We start from the raw sequence: 18602 nt of genomic DNA on the forward strand, positions 1-18602 counted from the left end.
TTCAACAACACTGTCTCCTTTCTGTGTATATGGACATGATGCCAGTAACTCAAAAGATTAATTCAATATAAATCTTGTAAAATCAGCTGACAAAGGATTTTATTTTCTCTTTATTGGTGATTCAAGTATGCACAGAATTTAACACCATCCATAATCCACCGGTAACCTTTTTGTACTTTCAGATGTAAGGCATGGGTGCTGAAGCCAAGTTCTGTTGCTCCTATGAATGACAATAGCATTAAGGTTAAATTGATGAAATACTCATTTTCTAGTACTATATTTTTTCATTTAAAATAAGCCTTACATTTACATGGCTTTTGGTCAGGCAATTAAATGTTTATAACATCTATTCAAATACAACAAACATAATAGATATTTTTTGCAGGCACATTATGATTTCTAGAATTATTAATCTGCAGAATGTTTTGAGTCACTTACAGCACTGGTAGAGCCTGTTGATTCGGATGATGTCGTTCTGGCTCATCTCAGTAGATGTGCCCAGCGCAGCATTATTATTAGGAATGGGAATCATAGTGGGGAGGCCATTCTTAGAGAAAGCATATCTAATAAAGCAAGTGGCACAAATTCAGTTAGTTTCAACTTAGTACATCATACACAAAGAGAAACCTCATCTCACCCACCTCTCGTACTGCATCACAGAGCTGTAGTCATAAGGAGTTCCCTGGTTTAAGGTGTTGATTTTGTTGAAGTTGTACTTCATGTCTGATGAGTAAGCAAAACATTTATTGTTGATCCAACGAATGTAATGAACATGATATTTAAAGTTTACTGACATTATATTGAGATGAACATTACCATCAAGGATGTTCTCCCAGATGACCTGGATGTGATTATCACGGTCGTTACGGGTTTGTTCATGGTTGAAGCCCAGAGCGTGGAGCAGCTCATGCTGAACAGTGCTGTGGTAAAGACAGCCACTGCGGGCCAGAGACACTGTCTGTGCATAACCCTGACGGCCAACATATGAGTAGCATCTGTAAGATAAAGATGCAAGATGATACCTCTTTATGTAACTGCATTCTGAATGTAATTCTGATGAAATTCTGATCATGTCGTTAGTCCCACGATGCTCATGCAAACCTTAATTTTGACTTTTGTGTTGTCTCTTTGCATTAGGTTTAAGATCTGTCACGTACCCGCTGCGAGATTCAATGCTGATGTAGTCTCTCTCATTGCCGCGAGGGAAGAAGCGGATACAAGTACTGTAAGAGAAAGAGTCCAGTCCACGCTGGATGATCTCCAGCTCACGGGAGGCTGAAAGGGCAAAAGTCAGAGGTTGCTACTATGAAAAGGTAATTTTTTTTCATTATTAATGGAATCCGAGAGAATGAGTTTTGTTTTTCTGTTAAACACAAGAGAAGATATTTTGAGTAATGTTGATGTAAGTCGATGGTTACCGGTTTACAAATCTTTTCTTTTGTGTTTGACAGGAGAAAAAGTAATTCAGGTTTATAAGTGGGGGTGAATGTGACAGAATTGTCTTTTTGTTTGTGAACTGTCCCTTTAATTTAGCATTCTAAAGGCATTTTCATGCATTCAGCAAGAGTTCTGTATTTGGCCTACTTTTTTTCTGTGTAATTAATGACTTACAGTAGTGGTTGGCGATGACGTAAGGCACATAAATCTTGCCATCACTGTATTTGGGCCAGAGACAGCCGTAGGAGGTGCAGGGATCAGCATTTTTCTCATTCACAGCAATGTCGTCCAGGAGCTTGGGCTCATCAGCTTCAGGAACTAAAACATGAACAGGTCATTTTGGGTCTTTCAGTAATGAACAGTTGAGATATACTGATGTGTATTGCTGAGTAAGTGTTGTATACGCACTGATGCCTCTGTTGGCTCTATGCAGCAGTTCAGACACAGACAGCTGAGCTATTATAAAAAACAAGTCAACACATTCACCAATGAACCATTGCTTCAGTTAAAAAGAAAATCTCAATATTTGTTGTTTCATTTGTTTCTTCTAAAACGCTTTTACATTCTCTTTGCTAAATTAGGTAAGTAGCTAAATTAGGCATTTCACTTACCAGGCTGGATGTGAGTTATGCCAGAACACCCAACACAAAATGGATAATAAATATTAGGTAATGTCAAAACATTTTTTGCATATTATTTTATATTATAGTATACAAAACCATGCATCGTTTACAAATTTTTATAGGTGTGTACAAATGATTGTTTTACCTTTCCTTCAGCTGAGTAGACCAACATCAGGGCCAAAAGGCCAAAAGTCACTTTTGTCACAAACATGGTGTCCAGAGACCTGTGGAGGGGATCAGGGAACAGAATTTACAGATCACAGATAAGTTTGTCATGAGAAATCTGGGTATTGAACTGAATTCATTATAATTCATAAAAAATATAATAATAATAATAATAATATATAATTGTAAAATAAAAAGTATACTTGTACACCATAACCTTATTAAATGGCACCCAACCTATTCAAGTTTCCATTTAATACCTTTCTTTCGTTGTAAACAATATAAACAATGAAAAACTTACCACTATTCTCACCTCAGTACCTTAAAGTTCATGGGGCAACTTATTTTATACTCCGGTGGGAGTTAGTATCAAAATGATCTTTACAAATATGGGCAAAAGAGTTTGTTTAACCTTGTTTGAAAAAGAACAGGTGTGCAGTTCCCCTCACAGGAGCACATGTCAAAAACAACTCTTACGAAAGCTTTAAAACTGTATTGTATGTGAGTTTTTGGACAAAGGGAAAGTGTAAACCTCAAGAAACATTTTTTTAGGAATGTACCCTGGCCCCTTTAATAAAAAACTGTAAGAATTATAGAATAAGAAGAGTATTATTATTCTTATTTCATATTCTGTTAATCAACACACACTTTTATGTACCCGTCGGACACTGAATACTAATGCAGTCTATTTTAAGTATGCAGCTCCTGATACAGAAGCTGGATTTATCAGAAGAATTCAGACTATTAAAGTCAGACTGACTCTGCATTATTTTTTGCAAACAAAAACTACAATAATATCAATAACTATAAAGTTTTTACAATACTGGTTTTCATATAGAAATATTGGAGTTCACACTACAAATAATAACAACATAGTAAAGCATTCATTCTTTTTCTTATCGGCTTAGTCCCTTTATTAATCCGGGGTCACCACAGCGGAATGAACCGCCAACTTATCCAGCACATGTTTTACACAGTGGATGTCCTTCAAGCCACAAACCATCACTGGGAAACATCCATTTACACTCATTCACACACATACACAACAGACAATTTTAGCTTACCCAATTCACCTGTACCGCATGTCTTTGGACTTGTAGGAGAAACCAGAGCACCCGGAGGAAACCCACACACACGCTGTGAGAGCATGCAAACTCCTCACAGAAATGCCAACTGACCCAGCCGAAACTCAAACCAGCGACTTCTAGCTGAGGCGAAAGCACTACCCACTGCGCTACCGCGTCACCCACAGTAAAACAATGTTATTTTAATTTTCTTTTTCTCCATCTGATGAATAACACTTTCATTGGCAACCAATCAGAGTCAGTCTATTAGTCTACATTTCAAGAGTTCACACTTAGCTGATGATTGATTATAAGCAAGTTTGGCATGCTGTCCCGGGAGAGAGCCCTGAGCTCGAAGGTTCTTGAGCCCTGGGCTCCCTCCCGTTTGGAGGAAGAGAGGGGAGCCTCGAGCTCAGGTAGATCTCGACAACTCCCCTTTTTATAATAGCTAAAGATTAAGATTGAAGGCTATTAAAAGATATGCTGCATTATTAGATTACCTGTATTGAAATTTAGATTTAACGATTAACTTGTTGTACATGTTTTTGAAATGTGGGAGGAAACCGGAGAACCCGGGGAAAACCCACGCAAGCACGGGAAGAACATGCAAACTACACACAGAAACGACCACCGGCCTGTTAAGGAACTAGAACCGGTGACGTTCTTGCTGTGAGGCGACAGTGCTAGTCACTGAGCCACCGTGCTGCCCTATGGAGGGAAAGGTGAAAAGGTAGGGGTGGAAGGGGGGATTCTTCAAATCGAAGATGACTGTAGTGAGAAAACCCTGGCTCTTTATAGTGGTTAGGAATGGCCTGATTGGTGGATCAAGCATGCTAATGCAGGACCAGCCGTGTTCAATCATAATCACGTGCTCCTCTCGAAATTAGTTTATGAATAAACTTCACTTCAAGAGTTCACACTTAGCTGATGATTGATTATAAGCAAGTTTGGCATGCTGTCCCGGGAGAGAGCCCTGAGCTCGAAGGTTCTTGAGCCCTGGGCTCCCTCCCGTTTGGAGGAAGAGAGGGGAGCCTCGAGCTCAGGTAGATCTCGACAACTCCCCAAAATGCTCCGCTCGGGACAGCAGCCGCGTATTTGAAGAACCCCCCAAAAGGCACAGGAGATTAATGCCATATCCGGCTGCTGAAAAGTAATACAGAAATAGCTTGGAGGAGCAACAGAGACTGGTGTGGGTGTAAAAATTAACTGAAGGTGCTTATGTATGACTATGTGTGCCCCCGGGTCCTGTTAATTGTAAGGACCAGCGGGAGAGTGAGTGGGGTAAGTGTAAAGGTTTAAAACATATGTGGTGAGTTTCGTAAAGGTTTAGTATAGTAGTGATGGAAAATGAAGCTGTAAGGTTCTGCGGAGCTGTAGCTGCAGATGAGAAGCGGTTAACTGATTAACCGCTTTGGCAGTCCAATGGGGAGTGTGTCAGTAATGGCATGGATAATTAGTAGTGTGCGTGAGCTCCGGTGGAGCGACACTGCTGCAGCAGTGGTGCAGGGGGGATGCAGCTCGGCTGAGCGTCTCTGCGACTGCAGAGGTGCGATGGTAGTCAGTACTAAGGGGAAGAATACGCTCCTGCAGCAGCGTTTTAACTGCTTTAGCAGTGCTGGGAGTGACAGAAGTGGTATAAGTGTAATGGAAGTGTGCATGAGCTCCAGCAGAGCGTCACTGCTGCAGCAGTGGTGCAGGGGATGTAAATGATGCTCGGCTGAGCGTCTCTGCTGCTGCAGAGGTGCAATGGAAGTCAGTATTTGTAAGGGAAATACGCCTCCGCAGGGACGTTTAACTGCTTTAGCAGTGCTGGAGAGTGTATCAGTATTGGGTTGCTAAATGAAAGTGTATATGCGCTCGCTGAGCGTCACTGCTGCGGCAGTGATGTGGAGGGGAGTGATGCTCGGCTGAGCGTCTCTGCGACTGCAGAGGTGCGGTGGTAGTCAGTCCTAAGGGGAAGAATACGCTTCTGCAGCAGCGTTTTAACTGCTTTAGCAGTGCTGGGAGTGACAGAAGTGGTATAAGTGTAATGGAAGTGTGCATGAGCTCCAGCAGAGCGTCACTGCTGCAGCAGTGGTGCAGGGGATGTAAATGATGCTCGGCTGAGCGTCTCTGCTGCTGCAGAGGTGCAATGGAAGTCAGTATCTGGAAGGTAAATACGCCTCCGCAGAGACGTTTAACTGCTTTGGCAGTGCTGGAGAGTGTATCAGTAGTGGATTGCTAAGTGGAAGTGTATATGCGCTTGCTAAGCGTCACTACTGCGGCAGTGATGTAGAGGGGAGTGATGCTCGGCTGAGCGTCTCTGCGGCTGCAGAGGTGCGGTGAAAGTCAGTTTCTAAAGGGAAGTGCGCTTTGGAGAGCTGATTAACAGCGGTGTAGCAGATAGGAATCAGGCACAGTAGAGCAACTCTGTGGCTGCAGGGGTGCATAGGTATTCAGAGTCTGGTGCATTATATGTGTGAAAGCAATACATGTTCCCGCTAAGCCTTTACAGCTGTATTATAGCGGGGAGTGTGGTGATGGAAAATAAATTGATACTACAATGCAATGTAATTGAGTGGAGCTGCTGTAAAGGTGTGATGGTGGTCAGTATGTAAGCAATACGAGTTCCCGCTAAGCCTTTATGGCTATATTGTTGCGGGGAGTGTGGTGATGGAAAATAAATTGATGCTACAATGCAATGTAATTAAGCGGAGCTGCTGTAGAGGTGTAATTGTAGTCAGTATGGAAGCAATACGAGTTCCCGCTACGCCTTTACGGCTGTATTATTGCGGCGGAGTGTGATAATGGTAAAAAATTTTTTTTTTTTTTTTTTTTTTTTTTTTTTGAAAAGTGTACATGTGAGCTCTTAAAGAACTTCACTGCTGTGGCAGTGGGAGCTTGGGGCTACCCCTGTGGGAGTCCGAGCTGCGGAGAATGAGTGCAAGTGAAATTGAAAAATTATGAAGAGGAAGAGAAGGGAAGTTTAATAAAATAAAAAGGAAAGTTTAGTAAAAATGAGTCCTATGCAACTAAGACAGAAAGTAGGAAGAACAGACAGAGTCGTGCTGCTTGGAAACTAGGTTGAAGTCTGCAACCGAGAATCAGCTGGGCTTCTCTGAGGAAATATTGGCTGAGGCAAATTGAGGATTTAGAGGTGTTAGAGGACCAATGACAGAGTTTATATCTGTTGTTGGAAGACTGTTCAGGCAGGGCGTCACTGCTGCAGCATTGGTGCAGGGGAAAAAATAATCTCAGCAGAGCTTCTCTGCAGTTACAGAAGTGCAATAAAATCAGTGGTGCAGAGAATTAAGGCTAAACAGCCGTCTCTGCAGTTGCAGCTCAGGCAAAGCTTAACTGTTGCAGCAGTGGTGCAGAGGGAGAATAAGGCTCGGCAAAGCGTCTCTGCAGTAGCAGAGGTGCAGAGGTACTCAGTATTAGCGCCTCACACGGAAATACTAAGTACTATTAGCAGTGATATTTAGAGATGAAAGTGATAAAAGGGCTCAGCTAGAGCGTCACTGCAGTTGCAGTGATGTTAATGGGGTGTATAGTTAAGTGGAGCACCTAAACAGTCGATATTAGTAAGTTTTGAGTGCTCCCGCAGGGACGTTAAATACTGCCTTTAGTGATATGTAAAGATGAAGGTGAATAAGGCATATGCTAGAGGTTCACTGCGGTAGCAGTGGTGCTTTGGGTGTGCAACTCTGCGGAGCATTTCTGCGGCTGCAGTGGTGTAGTGGGCCAGTATGGAGACAACTTGTGCTCCCGCAGAAGCATTTACTGCTGTATTAGTGCGGGGAGTGCAACGATAGTGGTATTTAGAAAATTTGTAAGTGTATGCAAGCTCATTTAGAACGTTCCTGTTGCAGCAACTGAAACTCAAGACAACCCCTGAATTGGTCGGAGCTGTGGTGAATGAAAGTGAATAGAAGTATAGGATAGTTTAAATTTGGAGAGAAAAAGTTAAAGCTAGAAAAACAGGGAAGGGTAGTGAAGGAGCTCCTATGTTAAATAGGAAGGGAAATAGGAAGGAAATGACAGAGTCATACTTCATACCCAATAATGCATGATGGTGGAAGTTGGCTGGAGATGATCGGCTGGGCTTCCCCGAGGTGTTATTGCTCTTCTGTGGTGTAAAAATGCTAAGAGGTTTAGAACCAGGGCCGGAGTGGGACACCTTTTCAGCTCTGGAGTTTCAAGCCTCAGACCAGCCCACCTCAGTTCACGACTGACTATATTAAAATAAGTAAATAAATATTTCCAAATCAGTTTCTAATGGCACTATCATTTTTTTTTTTTTTTTTTTTTTTTTTTTTATAATGAATAAAAAGGCTGTGGTCAAGTAAATGAATTAAAAAAGTGTCACTGCTGAGAGCAACAGATTCTGGAGCTAGGGACACCGGCCCTCGCGGCCAAAAAAAACGGACCGGCCCACCGGGAATTCTCCCGGTCCTCCCGATTAGTCAATCCGGGCCTGTTTAGAACAGGTGTGTGGGGGAACGGATATCATCCTGCATCCCTTCATCCTGCGAAGATAGATCAGATATGGTTAGGTGTATCGTTGGATTGAAATGTCATACTTAGTTCAGAAGACTTAAATTAAAAAGGCTAGTGTGAATATGGCATCGAGGGTGTGGGCTATGTGAGTGGAAAAGTGTCATTTGCAAAGAGTGTAAATGTATTTAGAAATGGATGTGGAGTGTAATAGGTTGGATGAGGGTCAGCTTCTGCAACCAGCTGACATGATCTCTGAAATGAGAAAAACAAGAGAGAATCAGAAATGACATTACAACATGGTACATGTATGGCAAACACAATGAATTATTTTAGCTGATAACCATGCGGGGCGTCTTAATAAGAGCATGGGCAACTAAGTGTGGAAGTGCCTTTGTTAATGCATGGTACGAAGCCTCATTGTCGCAACGAGCAAAGATAGTAGAGGTAGGCATTTGTCCCTCCTAAGGATAGCATATTAATTGGGAAATCTGCTCGGCTAGTGGTCCTGATGTACCTCTTGAAGACAGGGTAGGTGGAATTATAGTGGAGTTTAAACCCCTTGGTTTGTATCTAATGCAGAGTCAATTGATGAAACATCAGACATGTCAGAAATGTCCTCCTCTCATTCGTGGAAGTCAAAGCGGGAAGTTTGTTTCTTTGCTGTTTTCACATCTAACCAACTTGCCATTATAAGCTTATGGCTTATAAGTGTATGGACATGAGTCACTGGGGCATATTACGATTGGACTTCTATGCCTAATGGGTTGAATGTTTTTCAATAGCAGAGTAAACTTTTTAGAAGTTAAACTGCTATCAGATGTGGCTTTTTTTTTTTTTTTTTTTTTTTTTTTTTAATTTATACATTTTATAATTATTTATTTTCTTTATTATTTATTTATATATTTATGTATTTATTTATTTATCATCTGCCAACATCAAACCCTGAACTTAAACTAATGTCACCATTTAGTAGTAATTGTGTAAATGTAATGATAATCATTCATGAGCTTGTCATGAGAGAGGGTGGGACCATCTCAAATTTTTGAGAGTTCATTGGATGGTGACGCTTCTCCTTTCAGCTATTGGCTCGAAGGAGTGTCCATCAAAGTTGCAGAAAAAGGCTGGCGGCCATTTTGTTTGCCAGAGAACTAGTGTTATGATTGGAGACGCTACTCTATTGAATGCACCACAGCGACTAGTTTGGAGGATTAACATGGATGTTTATCAATGTATGCATAAGTTGTGGACTGATGTTTTAAGGATTGGATTGTCTAGAACCTTGATTGAGAGGTGAGTCATTCTATTCACGCTAGAATCATCCTTTAAAGATGGATGTTTAATCTTAGTTGTAGTTTGTGAGGCTTCCCCTTAAAAAGTGTCATGTATGTTACCGCTGGTGCACCCCTAGAAGAGAGTTCAGCTTGGATCGCAGGCATCGAGAGTTTAGGCAAAGCGAGTTTTTACTGTGATCTTGTTGGAGAATTGGGTTGAAGACACAGAGATTGCATTGTGTGAGGCAATTGAAGTAGAAGGTTGAGAAGTTGTAGCTGGAGAAGTTGTTGTTGTTGGAGAAGTTGTTGTTGGAGAAGTTGTTGTTGATGTAGCTGGAGAAGTTGTTGTTGTTGTTGTTGGAGAAGTTGTTGTTGTTGTTGTTGGAGAAGTTGATGTAGCTGGAGAAGTTGTTGTTGATGTAGCTGGAGAAGTTGTTGTTGTTGTTGTTGTTGGAGAAGTTGATGTAGCTGGAGAAGTTGTTGTTGTTGGAGAAGTTGATGTAGCTGGAGAAGTTGATGTAGCAGTAGCAGTAGCAGTAGCAGTAGCAGTAGCAGTAGCAGTAGCAGTAGCAGTAGCAGTAGCAGTAGCAGTAGCAGTAGCAGTAGCAGTAGCAGTAGCAGTAGCAGTAGCAGTAGCAGTAGCAGTAGCAGTAGCAGTAGCAGTAGCAGTAGCAGTAGCAGTGTATTCTTCAAATCGAAGATGACTGTAGTGAGAAAACCCTGGCTCTTTATAGTGGTTAGGAATGGCCTGATTGGTGGATCAAGCATGCTAATGCAGGACCAGCCGTGTTCAATCATAATCACGTGCTCCTCTCGAAATTAGTTTATGAATAAACTTCACTTAAAATAGCTTGAAATTTTAAAGTGACAGACAACATAACCTTTCACTCTCCATTGTGGATGCTAATTTAATTATTGTGATCGTAAAAGCTCTTGAAGTGAATGCTCATATCACATGTGGAGAATGTTCAAAAGTTCTGTTCCTTCTGGTGTGAATAGAAGTATTATCTTTAAAAGGTTCAAGGTATACACACAAGTGATTTTTTCCCTACAGTCAGTCTTGTGCAATATTCAGCATAGAACAGGTGTGAATTTCTCTGTCACAGTATGGTGCCTTCACATGCAGATGAGCCAGAATCAGTAGAGTATTTACTTCATTAATTAAGTATCCTCTCATCCTTCCATGTGTTAAGTTTGATATATATCATATATTAACTGAACTTTTAATGTTGTGGGTGAGTGCTGTGCATACTAATTAGCATTTTTGCAGAAGTAGATAGATGCGGGTCCAAAGTTAAATTCAGCTCTGCAGAAACTTCCTGTCTGAAGAGAGGTGTTAAAACTGAACACAGAACATAGAAAGATGTATACTTTGTTGTTGGGCAGAGAATTTGTAGAAAAAGAGGAAGTATGTCGAAGGTGCGGCCAATGGAGGACTGAACAATGACTGACAAGTGACGTTACACCAAAACTCCACCTGTTAAGATCAGTTGTGTTTATATGCTGAAGTCAGGAAATGTATGTTAGTTGCGAACCTCTTGAATGTAATTCTTGTATTGCATTGGGGTAACGTAACCCAGAGCTCTGTCATCAAATTATTCATTTGTATCCAATAAATTTTTACGATTTTTGACATTGAAGAAAAACCTCTCCTGACCTTTTCTTATTGAACACGCATGGAATAGAGAAAGATATTCCAACAAGTGTATTAACTAAAATAATGTATTCATTCACTTTATTTAATTTATTCAATATTCAATTTATTTACCTTTATTTCACTAAATATTAATAAATTCTCTCCCTAAAGTAGGAGTGTCCAAAGGTCCAGTGTCTTGCTGAGTTTATATCCAATTTGCCTCAACACCTGCCAGGATATTTCTAGTATATCGAGTAAGAGCTTGATTAGCTGGTTCAGGTGTGTTTGATTAGGGTTGGAGCTAAACTCTTCAGGACACCGGCCCTCCAGGACCGAGTTTGGACACCCCTGATCTAAAGCTTTGGCTTTGCAAATAATAATAATAATAATAATAACTCCTCAAGCGTGTATTGTCTAGGAGGATACAAGATATTTTTGTCACTTTTTTGTATGAAACTGTATTTGTGGTTTTAGTCAGTTCACATTGTGTTCAATGTATCAGCATTTCTTGTCATTTACTGTGAGCCCATATTTGTCTACCCCAAATAACTTTTTTCTCTTTTTTTTTGTTATACGCATTTCACCCAGTCAGCATCAATAGACTGTTCTTGAGTTCTTTTATATGACAACTAGGAAGAGATAGGTGTACTTTTATCCATGTTGCAATTCACACATATGAAAATGTACCATTCAAAGACAAAAGAAAACTACACTATATGTGATTTTTGGTGATCTTTACAGCTCAATTATAAATTATTACTCATTCAGTAATTTGGTTATTCATGTAATAATGTGTTTCACTGAAATTGTACAGCATATATAGTGAAAGTGCGTGCATTTCTCAAGAAATTGCAGAGTCATTTAATTGATGCAAGCTTTCGTTTTATGTCATAAAAAATAGTGGTATTGCAATGTTTACTGAGAACATTACAGTTATTTGTTTTGTAGTATCAGTCAACACTGTGCAGTAACAATTCTTAATACCAGTGAACATAACAGTGCTTTTAATCCATGACCTACTGATAATAATAAGACATAAGAGCACAGTTTTATTTATGCACCCATGTTACAACTGCAAAAAGATGAACAAAAATCAAAGGAAAGAGCTTACAACAATCCTGTCACAGAAGCAGTCAATCTGGAGTGTTGCATTTTAGTAGCAAATAATTTTAGAGTTCAGACTATATGCTAATTTTTCTGATTTGTTGGAAACTGAGAGGTGTCTGATTTTAGGATGTAGCACTTGACTTAAGTAAAACCATGAGATACAAAGATGTGCTAAAAAAGATGCTAAAAAAAAGAATGCTAGAAAAAAAAAAACAGATGAACTGTGAACTGACATCACAAAATGTCCTCCTTACGGCCTGGCAGCAGTTTGCTCAATCTGAGAAAAAAATTAAAGAAACAATGAATATGAGAAAGGACAGACATGGTGTTGTATTAATAAGAGTTATAATCATTTTAAATCCAACTGTAAAGGCAAGATCATGCTGCATTGGCCACTAATGCAGAAAATCACCAGAATACAGTAAGACATGTTTTAGACACCCTAAGACCCAACAAACACCAAAACATGTTCAGTTTTTTTTAAAACACAAGAGTGACCAACAGCAGCAGAAGACGACAGTAACACAGTGGCCCAACAAATCCTGAAAAAAGTGTCTGATTATTGTTGTTGGTTGGCATCTAGTGGTGCAGTCCTAAAGGGATCGTTCATATTAAAGTGAACATTTTCGTTCATTGTTCATTGTTTTTTGACGTTGTGTTTTTCTATTTCTATTTTTTCTGTTTTGAAAATGTGTTTAAATGTGTATGTGCACTTCTATAAATATAAACTTATTATGCAAAAGGACAAAATGCACATAAACTATGATGGAAACAAATTCCAGCATGTGGGTCAAAAAAGTCACATGATACCAAAAATGAGAGCAATGGGCAGCATTATTAGACATACAAGTCGACCAACTACATTGGAAGCAATTTATTCTAAGAAAAAATTGTGTGGCTTCTGCTATATTGCAGTAAATTCTTTTTTTTTTTTTTTGATATTTGGCACCAGTTTATCAGGAAGTGATCATGTTTTCTTTTTTGCAAATGTTGTATGCAATGTTACAGTTTTGCACTTTAAGTCTAATTTGCTGATTTGGATGTAAACAAAGCTATTGACTTCTATAGTATTTTTTTATTTTTCCTTTTATGGACGGCTACCAGTTGACTACCAGTTTCATTCTTCAAAATATCTTCTTTTTTATTCAACAGAAAAAAAAGAGAAAATTTGAGGGTGTGTAAAAGGTTAGTACATTTTGATTTTTTGGGTGTACTATCCCTTTAGAAAGCGCCAGTCTGCTTCACTAGGATTAGCCTGCAAGACTACCTTGCAGCTTCACCAGAAAGAACATTTAGGTACAACTTTTAAATAATCCTTGTAAACAGCCTGGCTAAATAAAACACCCAGGAACTGCATTCAAATTTAAGGTGGTGTTTTCAGCAAGGAAACACAAATGCCTTTATTGTTTTAAATGTTAGTAGGAAATGTTGAACGTACTGCAGTATAGTCTGTTGATGCGCAGGATGTCATTGGGGCTCATACTTTGAGCTTCTCCCAACACAACATTTGCATTAGGAACGGGAACCATGGTTGGCTGATTGTTCATGGAGAAAGCATACCTAAAGCCAAACACATCAAGAAACAACGATAGACAAGGCTTATTAGATTTTTTGCAAATAATAGTAATTAATAATTATAACTACAAGAATACTTACCTTGAATACTGCATCACAGAGTTATAGTCATAGGGGGTGCCCAGATTGTTGGTGTTTTGTTTGTTGAAATTGTACTGTTGCGCTGTTATAGTACACAAGAAAGTATTGAGTATAGATTTTAAATATAAAAATGCTGTTTACACAATGAAAGTTTCAGTACATGCAATAAAAAAAAGTTAAGAGTACATGCAATAAATGTGCCAATCTAATATGCCATGTTTACGTGCCTGGGTACAATCTACTAGTGTTTATGGTTTGTATTAGTGTTTAAACAAACAAATATTCATTAAAAAGTGTACTTACTATTAAAAACCTTGGCTAATTTGATTGTAACTAGTACCTGTTAAATAGACACCATACTCATTTCAAAAGGAACTGCTTTTTTTTCAAAAGGAACTTACTTGTTGTCATTGAAATTTAGTTTTAACTACTCTGTTTTGTGATTGTGACATGTGATGTTTTATATGCTGTAATTTCATTATATATTAGATACTAGCTCATTTATAAGTTGTTGATGTTAATGTTAATCGATATTAGTGCTTAATCATGAAATGCTAGTACTTATTTATTAGATACTCATACCAAATAAATAGATACTAGATTTAATTTATTACATACTAGTAGGCTATTAAGTGATTGTTCTTACTAATTACGCACTTGTAAACCTTTTAAAACCAGTGTCAGCATTTGTGTCTTTATTTCTGAGAGTGTACAGTATATAGTTATAATCAGAACACAGTGTAAATGGTATAGTTGATAATTAAATCATATTACCTTCTATAGGACAATGGGAAAAAAACTGTTATAGTTACTGGTCACAATAATAAATAGTATATATTAAATAAGTGCTGGTATAATAATGGGTGTCTTTACTATCTTTTAGATAGGTATTGGTATCGATAGAATAGTGGCTAAAATGCATCTTATTGGAAGTGTTATTTTTGCTACATAAAAATACTTGAATGTATTTGTAGGCATTTCTCTTGTAATAATTACTTAATATTTTTATTTTAACTTTAATATTTAATATTTTAACTTTTTTATTTAGTTTTTTAATATTACTTATATATATAGGCTGTTTTCTTTTGTATGGTAAAACACTTTATAAAACTCCTTTGTAGCAAAATATGTTCAGAAATCTGTGTGTACTTACTTAAAAAAAATAAAACACTTTGAGAAGTTTGCCAGCAGAGAAGCACATTGTTTAACACAAGAAGTTACCCATTTCCCTCATATTTATTTCAGTAGACTTCTAAACAGAAATACCAGGTATGATGTTCTGATAGAGGATCCGGATGTGATTGTCTCGGTCGCTGCGGTTCTGCTCATGGTGGAAGCCGAGGGCATGAAGGAGCTCGTGCTGGACGGTGCTGAAATACACACAGCCTTGCCGCTGGAGAGACACGACCTGACCTCCACCTATCCGCCCTAAATATGAATAGCAGCTGCGGATCACGCACAAACACACATCAGAAATCAGCGTGTATGTTTGTGCGTCACGAAAACAATATTGTTATACACAGGAAAATGACAGAAAATGCAAATATTTACCCAGATTCAGACTTTATGTTGAGATAGTTCCTCTCTCCAGTATGAGGCACAAAACGAATGCAGGAAACCGCCGAAAAGGATTGCAAGCCTTGTTCAATCACTGCTACTTCCCGTGGAGCTGTGTGGAAACAATATACGACTATTGAGCAGAATACGAGGTGCTAAAGAGAAAATGTGAAGATAAGTGTCATCGTCACTTACAGTACGCTCTAGATATCTGGTAAGGCACATAGACTAATCCATCTCTGCTTCTGTCCCATTTGCAGCCACGAGCTGTACATTGATCTGCATTCTGCAAACCTCTGGGAAAGGCGATGTCTCCAAACAGGATTACTGGCCCATCTGTGTTCTCTCCTGTATGGTAGTGGTCAACAATAAAAATAAAGGTTTATCCTTGCTAATATTACTGGATTCATCACTTTTACTGCATTGACTAGAGCAAAATTATTAAGTTGTATTCATTTATTGAAATCAACTGTAGCAACGCTGGATTACTTCATCCAAACGCAATAGCACTGTCCTGTAAAGCTGCTTATACCTAAATTGAAATTATTTATATTTCTATAATAGTGAATTTATAACAAAATGATATAAAAATAACTGCCTGATATTTTTAAGTGAGATTTATAAATAATATTTCCATTTATGTTTGGTTTATTATTACAACTATGAAAATCTGAGGGTTCAAAAAAACTAAATTCAGAGAAAAGTTCTTGGCCTGGCACATTACTGATCAAACATTTAGTTTTGCATTAGAAAATGTACAAGATTTGACTTATGTTTTGTATTTGTGGCTATATCAGTGCAACATAAAAAAGTTTTTGTGGATTAGGTTCCCAATGTATTAATTTTTCATTGTTAATGAACTGAATCAACAATAAAATGATGAGCTGAACAATGTGTAATTAATTTGTATTTTTTTTTTTAGATCAAAGTAAATCTGTTTAGAAACGGAATAAACTAAAAAGCACTATTTAAACGTGATTTTAATTCAGTTCGATGATTCTGATAATAGTACATATTATCTGAAAAGAATTTGCCTGAACTGATGTGCCAGCAAATTCATGTAGTAACACTTACCTGCATGTTTGCTGGTCTCGATTACAGATGAGACTAGCAAATTACCTTTCTTTGTGAAGTTACCTGAGATACAAATGTATAAATTATTAATAAAAACCTACAAATGTACAAGTTATTTATTATTATTATTTATATATTTATTTATTTATTTATTTATTTATTTATTTTTGCATCTTACCACCAGTCTTCTTGGACATTTTTTCAATTAAATCCTGTTTAAGAATTTTACACACACATTTAAGCCATTGCTTATAAAATCCTAATAATACAAATTTCCATTTTTCAACACCATTGTTCTGTTCTCACCTCAACAGGACGGCTCTGAACAGGACCAGAGCTCAGCAGAAGAGAGATGACCACTACCAACAGGTACATGATGACAGCTTTCTGAAAAAATGAACTGGGTCAATCTGAGCTGAGAGTTTTATATGCTTCTGTAACTTCCTTTTCTGTGCAGTGACCAGCCTTCATGAATCTTTGTGGTTTAGGATTTAGAATGGCCTTTTGGACTATTTATATTTTATATGCATGCATTCATTGATTAACTTTTAAAGCAATTAATTTTACTAACAAAATTAATCTCAAGGCCAAATTATATGTAAAAACTAAATATTAAAATATATTATGTTAAGGTATATTACAACCTATTCATTTATTCATTTTCTTTTTAGCTCAGTCCCTTTTTTTAATCTGGGGTCGACACAGCGGAATGAACCGGCTACTTATCCAGCTTATGTTTTTATGCAGCGGATGCCCTTCTAGCTGCAACCCATCTCTGGGAAATATCCATACACACTCAATCACACTCATACACTACGGACAATTTAGTCTACCCAATTCACCTGTACCGCATGTCTTTGGACTGTGGGGGAAACCGGAGCACCCGGAGGAAACCCATGCCGGGAGAACATGTAAACTCCACACAGAAACGCCTACTGACCAAGCCAAGGCAATCTTCTTGCTGTGAGGCGACAGCACTACCTACTGCGCCGCTGTGTCGCTAATATTACAACCTATTATAAACTTAAATGAATTTATAAATGATAAATTGTAAAATGCTTTCATTTTTTAACAAATGCTAAAAGTATACATGCTACATGTTTTTTAACAGCCCAGATCACTCTATTCTCCAGCCTCCTAGGTCTGCACAAGATGTTTGGCCATAAGAGAAATGGTCATGCCCAACTAAACCTCGTTTCTCTCGAGGTTTTTTTAATTCTTCACTTTCGCCAATTGGTGAAGTTTTTTCCTTGACGCGAAAACTGAACTACGCTGTTTCAATTTACAATAATCTTCTATGTGAAGCTGCTTTGACACAATTTACATTGTAAAAGTGCTATACAAATAAAGGTGAATTGAATTAAATATTTACCTGATCTTATTTTAAGTGAATATCCATATTCATTTATTTTTTTGTACTTGAGTCAACCATCAATCAGCCATAATTCAGCATATCCTTATTTTTTAAGCTAAAACTACGACCCATGATTTATAAAGAGGAAGCCTTTATGTCTTTGGTTTTCTGTTAACCAAATGTTGTGTAAATATTTCAAAAGATTTCTTGCAAGAACATGGTTCTAGATCAGGGGTTGGCATTAGCACATAAACCAACAGAAAAAAACTATTACTTATTTTATTCCTTTTTTTTCTCTCTCTTTTTAAATATATTCCATTTGCATGCTACTAAACTAACTCTCAAACAGGTAGTTGATGCATTTTTCACTACTGTAAACTAACAACCCAGAATGGCATATTTAGCATTTCTGATAAAAAATGAATATACTTCCCTATTTTCTAATAAAAAAAAACAAACTTCATACTAATTCACATAATCAAATCTGATGAAACTCATTTAAACCCTTAGAGCATTCACAGCATAAATATTTCACTGCAATAATCAGTCTTTGTGCTTCACATGTTAAACACTGTTAAGGCAGCAAACCATTTTAACCAACCATAACAACTGCCCCAGATGAAAAAGGCTCATAGTATACATACATTTCCCTCATTCATTCATTTTCTTTTTGGCTTAGTCCCTGTATTAATCCGGGGTTGCTACAACGGAATGAACCGCCAACGTATCCAGCACATGTTTTACACAGCAGATGTCCTTAAAGCTGCAACCCATCCTTGGGAAACATCCACACACATTCACACTCACACACTACTGACAAATCAGCCTACCCAATTCACCTGTACCGCATGTCTTTGGATTGTGGGGGAAACCGGAGCACCCTTAAGAAACCCACGCAAACGCAGGGAGAACATGCAAACTTCACACAGAAACACCAACTGACCCAGCCGAGGCTCAAGCACTATACCCACTGCGCCACTGCGTCACTTACATTTTCCTTTTTAAACTTAAATGTGTTAAATCATCCCAAAACACGTCAATGCATCAACCAATTAACATTTAAAAATGAAGTAAAGGGTTTTGCAATTCAGCTGCTAACAGTAACTTAAGCACACATTCATGTGCTAGTGTAATCAACATTGAAACAACCACTAAGCTGTAGCATGCTCAGGCACTTAA

General features: G+C 38.1%; 2 protein-coding genes across 6 annotated transcripts; both read right to left on the reverse strand.

The window, feature by feature from the left end:
* Positions 1–97: 97 nt before the first annotated feature.
* c6ast3 (six-cysteine containing astacin protease 3) lies at positions 98–2544 on the reverse strand. Of its 2 annotated transcripts, NM_001013526.2 has the most exons (10): positions 2527–2544; positions 2206–2284; positions 2049–2052; positions 1846–1893; positions 1612–1755; positions 1158–1275; positions 817–995; positions 642–723; positions 439–563; positions 98–220 (listed from the first exon to the last, which is right to left on the reverse strand). In NM_001013526.2, coding segments are annotated over exons 2-10 (768 nt in total). In that variant the 5' UTR covers positions 2272–2284; positions 2527–2544; the 3' UTR covers positions 98–218. The 2 variants fall into 2 exon arrangements, with proteins under 2 accessions (NP_001013544.2, XP_087115412.1); XM_087259286.1 differs by lacking the exons at positions 98–220; positions 2527–2544 and having other exon boundaries at positions 431–563; positions 2206–2303.
* An 8991-nt stretch (positions 2545–11535) lies between these two features.
* Positions 11536–17895, reverse strand: npsn (nephrosin). Of its 4 annotated transcripts, XM_087259046.1 has the most exons (10): positions 17442–17895; positions 16376–16456; positions 16248–16281; positions 16070–16132; positions 15191–15343; positions 14990–15107; positions 14705–14883; positions 13439–13520; positions 13221–13342; positions 11536–12059 (listed from the first exon to the last, which is right to left on the reverse strand). In XM_087259046.1, the coding sequence occupies exons 2-10, from the start codon at positions 16442–16444 to the stop codon at positions 12055–12057; spliced, it is 825 nt and encodes a 274-aa protein (XP_087115172.1). In that variant the 5' UTR covers positions 16445–16456; positions 17442–17895; the 3' UTR covers positions 11536–12054.
* Between the last annotated feature and the right edge of the window lie 707 nt (positions 17896–18602).

This window comes from Danio rerio, chromosome 7 (assembly GCF_052040795.2).
Source record: "Danio rerio strain M-AB ecotype USA chromosome 7, GRCz13ab, whole genome shotgun sequence".
NCBI classification, from domain to species: Eukaryota; Metazoa; Chordata; class Actinopteri; order Cypriniformes; family Danionidae; genus Danio; species Danio rerio.

What these genes read in the sequence shown, in the direction of transcription:
- c6ast3 (XM_087259286.1), bottom strand. Translation starts at nt 2,271, where the DNA reads ATGTTTGTGACAAAAGTGACTTTTGGCCTTTTGGCCCTGATGTTGGTC. An exon ending in CGTCATCGCCAACCACTACT is followed by an intron (nt 1,276 to 1,611) that starts GTAAGTCATTAA and finishes TTGCCCTTTCAG; the next exon opens with CCTCCCGTGAGCTGGAGATC. An exon ending in CTGGGAGAACATCCTTGATG is followed by an intron (nt 724 to 816) that starts GTAATGTTCATC and finishes CTTACTCATCAG; the next exon opens with ACATGAAGTACAACTTCAAC.
- npsn (NM_205756.3), bottom strand. Translation starts at nt 16,444, where the DNA reads ATGTACCTGTTGGTAGTGGTCATCTCTCTTCTGCTGAGCTCTGGTCCT. An exon ending in AACATAAAGTCTGAATCTGG is followed by an intron (nt 14,884 to 14,989) that starts GTAAATATTTGC and finishes CGTGATCCGCAG; the next exon opens with CTGCTATTCATATTTAGGGC. An exon ending in CTATCAGAACATCATACCTG is followed by an intron (nt 13,521 to 14,704) that starts GTATTTCTGTTT and finishes GTACTATAACAG; the next exon opens with CGCAACAGTACAATTTCAAC.